Source organism: Palaemon carinicauda, chromosome 14 (assembly GCF_036898095.1).
Source record: "Palaemon carinicauda isolate YSFRI2023 chromosome 14, ASM3689809v2, whole genome shotgun sequence".
Lineage (NCBI taxonomy): Eukaryota > Metazoa > Arthropoda > Malacostraca > Decapoda > Palaemonidae > Palaemon > Palaemon carinicauda.
The window spans coordinates 22129483-22137037 of record NC_090738.1 but is presented as its reverse complement, the minus strand read 5'-3'; the positions used below and the strand labels follow the sequence as shown (position 1 = coordinate 22137037).

The window sequence follows — 7555 nt, the reverse complement described above, 5'->3', positions numbered from 1 at the left end:
ATGACCCATAAGAGCGAGCGATAGCATCCTGGATGCCTCCGGTAGGCAACAGCTCTTGTTTACGTTAATATCACTTTTGATTTCATTCAAAATGACAAGAGCTTACATTTATACATAGTAAAGATAATACTCAACTTTCCATTATTTTTTCACATTAAGACAGCAAATATAAAAACATATTAGCTTTATTTTTCTTTCATTTTCATTAATTTTTTCGTTTCCTTTTTGCTTCTCTTCATTATAAAGATAAAAATAGTTTGAAATAAGATATCATTTTTTTTCCACATTAAGACAGCAAATATAAATTTTTTGGGGGGTTTATTTTTCTTCACTTTTATTATTTTTTACTTTACTGTTTCTTTCTTTGTATTTTAAGGAAATAGATGAAAAGTCTTTGTAAATATATAAATAGTTTATTTACATTAAAACAACATATATATACAAGTATCACACTTCAATTATGTACAAATATTTTACACTATTTAAATTTCCTTGTCCTTGACTGGTGGGGTATCAAGCTCCTTGGACGAGTAGAGGGGTGAGGGTGTCATGGCTTCATCAAGGCTGCTGTCGATGGTCCCCGGGGTCAGGACAGGGAAGGTCAATGGACTTTTGAATGCCGCCGACAGCGACGTTAATGAAGGTGCTGGTGAAGGAGCCTGGACAAGGGTGGGTGACGACACTGGCACTGATGGCGAGGTCACCTGGACAGGGGTGGATGACAGTGGAGTTGGCATCCCTGGGTGCCACTCCGTGGTACGGGGCAAGGAAGAAGGGCTTGACTGCGGCACCCAGTTATGACTGGCTGGACGATGCTGTTGCTGCTGCTCTGGCTGTGCATGCGAGGGTCCTGGTTGAGGGGACTGCCAAGGTTGCTGCTGGTGAGGGGGTTGCCAAGGTGACTGCTGGTGAGGGGGTTGCCAAGGTGACTGCTGGTGAGGGGGCTGCCAAGTTGACTGCTGGTGAGGGGGCTGCCAAGGTGACTGTTGCTGAGGGGGTTGCTGATGCACAGGGGGATGCACAGGGGGCTGTAAAGGTTGCTGTTGCTGTGGGCCTGCCCAGGTCTCTGAGGATTGTTGCTGTGCCTGCTGCAAGACCTGAGTCTCGTCCCTGTAACGTTGTGTGAGATTGAGGCACTCTATTTGGAATTCGTGCCATCGGTGTACTGGGATGGCACGCATGTAGCCTTCCAGCAGGCACGAAAAATCGTGCACAATCTTGTGCTGGCCCATATACGTTGGGGTTGACGAATCAGCTTTCGACACAAGCTGAAACATAAAAAATATTATAAAAATATATTATATATTATATATCTGTATATATGTAACAAACATTGAAACAATTTAGTACAGCATTTTAATGCAACAGATAGCATATGTCAAAAAAAATTAATACTCACATTCCTCAATATATTGCTGAAATCCTTCTCCGACACATAGGTGTCGCTGTGAGAGGTGTCAAGTGTTCGGCAGGACCCCTTCCCCTTGTCCTTCCTGGTGGTGGTAGATGCCTGGCTGCGAGTCCCCGTCGACCTCACGTCATCGTCGACTTCGCTGGCTGTCGTGGCACCTCCTTCGGAGCCACGAAACTCCTCACTGGCGACTGTCTCTCCCCGGACGATGTGCTGTATGAGGAACGACCAAGTGTCCATGATGAAGTCATCACGGCCACTCCTTTGGGCTTGGCCAGCTCCACTCTTCTTCTCCTTCTTCATAATTTTGCCAACCCTCGTCCTCAAGTTTTCGTAGCGTTTTTTGCACTGGGCAGCAGTGGCAGGAGGTTCCAGCTGGCTTCCTATATATGCCCACCTGCTGTCCTTCAACACCTTGTTTATCCACTCCTTGTGTTTCTTGTCAAAGAGCATGGGGTTCTCCTTGACAAGGTCGGCCAACGTAGTCTCCGTCTCTTCCGTCCACTGGTAGTCAGGGATGTCCTTCTTAGACACCCGAACCCGCTTCTTCTTTAAATCGTCATCACAGGATACCTGGCTCTGGCTTGTATCCTGCTGTGTCTCCGGGATGACCATATCGAGACTTGAAAATGATGAATGAGGAGATTCTCGATCTGCAGTCTCCTCCATCACGTCCATTTTCCTCCCCCTTCCCTTTGGCTGCTTCAGTTTAGGCATGTTGTCTCCTCGCTGGCGAACTCTGGAATGGCTAGGAGTGTCCTCGGACCTCAATTTATATACCCCCTAATCCCCTTAATCACACGAGAGCTCCACCCCCTGATAATCCCACGAGAGCTCCACTGGCGGAGTAGGAGGGCACTAGCATGAGTAGGCGGGCACTAGCGTGAACCGGCGGGCACTAGCGTGAACCGGCGGGAACTGGCGTGAACTGGAGTGAACGATGCAGGAACTGGCGTGAACTGGAGTGAACGATGCGGGAACTGGAGTGAACGATGCGCGAACTAGCGTGAACAGTGCGAGACAATGCGGGAGTACAATGCGTGATAATGTCAGTGGGAAGGCTGCGATGCGGGAACTGGCGTGAACTGGAGTGAACAGTGCGGGAACTGGAGTGAACGATGCGTGAACTGGCGTGCACGATGCTTGGAAGGGGAAGCATGGCACGCATTGGTACGCTCTGGCACGCCAGTTCCCGCACTGTTCACTCCAGTTCACTCCAGTTGGCGCATCGTTCACGACTATTTCACGGCCATTTATAGCGTGCCAATGCGTGCCACAAACTTTAAACATTTCAAAGTTTTGGGCCTGCATGGCACGCATTGGTACGCTCTGGCACGCGAGTTCTCGCACTGTTCACGACATTTTCACGGCTCGTTCACGCGAATTCGCGCATCAATGCGTGCCAGTGCGTGCCACGAATGCGTGCAAGTGTCAGGGGGGCTAAAGTCCCACAACATCAGTCATTAAGGCTTCAGGATATGTTCTGGATGCATGGTACAGAATGTTCTCCTGTAGGAGAGGAGAGCATAAGCTGAGGAAATTTGAGTGTTCAAAACAAGCTACTGCTTTCCAATGAACACTGCCTATGCAATCACCAGCCTCCATTAGTTATCCTCCTCGTGAACAACTTTTGTGGCCCTGATCATGTGCGTCGACCAAATGTTGATGTATAGGCCCATTATCGTGGTGAGCTTGAAGTCTCCTCCCGAGCATTGACATCATGTGGCCAATATAGCATATATGAGGAGCTTGCACTCCCATTCCGATCATCTGAATTTTTTAAATACATTGGTCTTAGACTCCTTGGGTACTCTGGAGGTATGACTTTATCATCACAATGGCAGTGGTCAAGTTTGGCCTGCTGCATATTCTCAACAATACTTTTTCAAGTGGTGCCTTTAGTTTTACTCCACATCTGAGGATTCTTTTAAGGAAATTTCCTCTTTTTGTAGGCTGTTCCATAGTCAACATTGTGATAGGGAACTATAAATGTTTGTTGTCACCATCTGAGTTATGGGCCTCTGTGAAGAATTCATCTGTTTTCTTCCTATTTTCCTATATGATGGTGTCAAGATATTCTTTGTTCATTAACATCAGCCTTATTGTTCCTATTCTTTATGAACAGCTTTCCAACGACTGTAATAGTTGAAGGCCTTCTACATTAATGCACAAATGATGGACCCTTTGTATGAGTCTGGACACTTCCCATGCTTTGAGGCACTGGCCAACATTTGTGGGTTTGTTGAAGACTGATGTGGCATATTGGGTTTGTTGTTTCTTAACAATGACATCAAAGAAATGAAGAGTACTTATCTTACTAGCTTCAGTAGTAAGGATTAAATTAGCTTTTAAGGCACTGACAAGTTCCTCTGGACCATCAGGTCTTCTAATTGTGATGGAGATGTCATTCACATATCGTGCATATATCGTCAGCTTCCTGTGATCCCTGAAAGTTTTATCTTCCACAAACTCACCCTAATAATGTGACCATACAGCAGCATTTTATTGATGAATACAATATAAAAACCTCCATCAAATTATCTTATCAAGGACACTGATCTAATCACGAGGAGGATGACAATGGGAGGTTGGTAATTGCTGGAGCAGTGTCCATCAGGATAGCATACCGCAGCATGTTTTGAACATTCAAGTTTCCTCAGACTATATCCTCTCAGAAGGAGGATATTCTGCAACATAACTCCAACTTTATGCTGAAGCCTTAAGAACTGATGTTGAAGAACTGTTGTGGCAGTCGAGATTTCTCTCTCTCTCTCTCTCTCTCTCTCTCTCTCTCTCTCTCTCTCTCTCTCTCTCTCTCTCTCTGGAATTAGGAAACTGTATTTGGGATTCAGGTATCTTCAGTAGAATTTTCATAAGATTTTTTTTTAAATATCTTTAAATTTTCATATTTGCTTTTTAGTTATTTTTGTGGTTTTGTATTTCTTTTGATTTTCGTTTCTATGAGTGAACTACTACCATATAAGAAAAATTATTTCTTTGTGAGTATACCATGACGAAAGCCATTAGTCATTGGCTGATACAGCTCTTGGCAAGATTTGAATAAATGGACCAGAACAGTAACAAATTTCGTCATTCCCTTCAAAATTTTATCCCTGAAAAGATACAGAAAACTTGAAAAGTTCTGCCTTAAAATAGTTAATGCCACAGATGCTTAAGCATTTAAAAGGCCTCAAACACGTCCTTCCACTTTCTCCTACTTATGGTCTTTCTGTGCCAGTCCACGCCCGCAATCTTTCTTAGTTCGTTAATACATCATCTTCTCTTCCTTCCCCAGCTTCTTATATATATATATGTATATATATATATATATATATATATATATATATATATATATATATATATATATATATATATATATATATATATATATATATATACTGTATATATATACATATGTGTGTGTGTCTGTCTGTATGTGTGCTTTTGCGATATAGCTTTTCTCTGATACAATTTTCATGAAAGACAATAAACGTATTTCCTACAGGAATCCTTGCAGTTACGTAATATCTTCAAATTCTCCAGTGTTAGCCTTTGATTAAATAAACAGTGATTATATGCTTTAATTATTTATCTCAACAGCACTGTTTTGACAAAAATATGTCTCTTAAGTGATTACTGATTTACATTAGTTTTAGGCTATAATTCCTTTTATATATAAGAATTCAAATGATATTAATATTAGTTAATAAACGTGTGTGTATGCATTCGAGATGTTCATTCAAAGTTGAATGTTTCAGAATGAAGCTCCTGTTGATCTTTGTCTCAATCACCACTGCTACAGCTCTTCGAGATGAAATATCGGTATTGTCCTTCGAATTGGACCCAAGTCTGAGTTCTATAGAAGATTTTCATAAGAGGCTTTGTCCTCATCTTCAAATTTTTTGTATAAATGAAACTACGAAGGTGAAACCAACACCAGAACCGATTAGCTGGACGGAATCTGTCTTGCAGGAGATCGTCGCAAGTGAAGAAGAATATCAGACTTTTGATCCTCATCACAATATCTTGATGGCAGACATAGAGGATTACGGGGACTGCTTATCTGAGGCTGGCTTTGGCACTGAAATACTCAAAGATCTCATAGTAGTTTACATTGGACAGCCAGAGTTAAAGCTTGTGTGCAAACCGTTGTGCAAAAGACCCATGGAATCGCTAGAACCTGAATGGTTCTTCTTGAATAAATATTTTTCTAATACCTCTCTTAGTCTTGGAAATAAAACAAAAGTAGAGATGATGAAAAACGTCATCGTTGGTTTTGGGAAAACTACGCTTGTACTGAAGGACTTGAGCGTGGAACATGCTGGAAAGTACTATTGCAAGTATGATGATATTGTTATTCGTGAGTACTGGATCTATGTCATAGAACACAGTAGTATAGATTTCAGCTTCATCGAAAGCCAAGTGAGTACCATACCAAAATCCCCTATTTACCACCCAGACTGGGGAATAACTGTAGTTTACAAAACTCAAAATAGTAACTGTGTTCTTCGGACATACAAAGAAATCCTTATAGATGACAGCAATATCTTGAATGCTACTTGGTGGACACACAAACTGATCAATGCTAAATGGTGGCAACGTGTTGGCAGGAGAATCAGGAATTTCTTTTCTAAATATCCAAAGGAAGAGTACTTGAGTCCACCAAGAATAATTAAACAAGCCTTTCCCTTCTTGGTCATTAACAATGAGCACTCTCCTGAGATCCAAGCAAAGTACTATGAAGTTTCCACCCTTGATTTATTCTCGGGAAAGGAAATTCCATTCGTCCCTGATTTCATGCCAAGTAACTTTTCAGCTGAACTTTTCAACCAAACATACATCTCTGAGTCGAACTGCACAGCGGGATCCTCAATACAGAGGAGTTATAAGGAAAGAACGTTCTACATTAACATAAGGAAGCCTATCAAAATCTCGTGTTTTGGGATGAAGGAAACAGACGTTTTGATCTGGACAAAGGACGGTGTCAATCTTTTTTCATCTAAGATGCTAACAGTGACCAAGAATAGAGTCAAGATTCATGGAGCATCTCTCAGGGATGCTGGAAAGTACACCTGCTGGCAAGGGGACTCTCCAGTTGCCTCTACCATTGTCTTGGTGCAAAGCCCACTATCGCTAGCTTGGGTGAAAATAACATTCCAATGGGCTCTGAGTATACTGATTACCATCTGCCTACTAACATTGCCTTTAATTATGATTTACTATGTGTTGAATAGTATCATAATGTTCCTCAATTTTATTAAGTTTTCTACCTTTAGAATATAATAAATTGCTAAATTTAAAGCATCTAAAGTACTAGTTTAGGATTACAGTTTTATAAGAATTTTACTGTTTATTTGTATCTTTTTAATGTAATTTCTTGTTTCGTTGAAGACTCAAGGTCCGCCATCCCCCCTCCCCTCTCCAGCTTATTTTCTTTATGCATAGCACAGTGAGTAATAAAGGATTTCTTAGAAAATTCAAGGACATTTTCTTTCTTTGTTTAGGTGTATAGGAACTAATGTAGGTTTATTGATATTCAACTTCCCTGGTCAGAGACGTGTTTCATTCTAAAAATAATTTTTGGTCATCCTTTAGTGCAAGAAAGTATAAGGACAACTGTTTAAAGAGGGTTCAATAAGGGACTAAGAATGCTGCTCTTATGCCCAATCCAGGCTCATGGAAACTTATTTTCAAATCTGCTCTGAACAGGCTGCTTAGGTTAACAAAGCTCATGTGTGTCCACAATCGCTAGCAATCTAAACACGGAAAAGTTATCTTTAAAAGTAGCAATTGTTGTTATTTTAGTTTTGAAGGATTAGCTCTGGTTAGCAAAATGTTAAGAATCTCAATAGATTAGATTTGCTGTTGTTTGTGACAAGGTAGTTTTTTTGCAAGTCGAACCATTACTCAAGAGGTATATTTTGTTAGCTTATGTTTAATTCATAACTTTATGATTTAATTTTTCATGCTGATGGAGATAAGATATGGAATTGAATAAAGGTTATATTTAACTTTGCTTTTTTATTTTAACCCAAATTCATGGTGTGCTTTTTTATAAAAACATTACTCCTTTTATTTTTTTTGGAAATTTAATCGACTGTTTTTGAATCATATGTATGGCAATGTTTGGAATTCATCAAATAC

The 7555-nt window shown here is 40.9% G+C and overlaps 2 protein-coding genes across 2 annotated transcripts; one reads left to right on the top strand and one right to left on the bottom strand.

Moving 5' to 3' along the window:
* Positions 1-411: 411 nt before the first annotated feature.
* On the bottom strand, positions 412-2807 carry LOC137653133 (uncharacterized). The gene is made up of 2 exons (XM_068386522.1): positions 1400-2807; positions 412-1268 (listed from the first exon to the last, which is right to left on the bottom strand). Exons 1-2 carry the CDS (start codon positions 2126-2128, stop codon positions 483-485), a joined length of 1515 nt encoding a protein of 504 aa, XP_068242623.1. The 5' UTR covers positions 2129-2807; the 3' UTR covers positions 412-482.
* Positions 2808-5163: 2356 nt separating this feature from the next.
* On the top strand, positions 5164-7406 carry LOC137653132 (uncharacterized). The gene has a single exon (XM_068386521.1). The coding sequence runs from the start codon at positions 5171-5173 to the stop codon at positions 6692-6694; it is 1524 nt and encodes a 507-aa protein (XP_068242622.1). The 5' UTR covers positions 5164-5170; the 3' UTR covers positions 6695-7406.
* Positions 7407-7555: the final 149 nt, after the last annotated feature.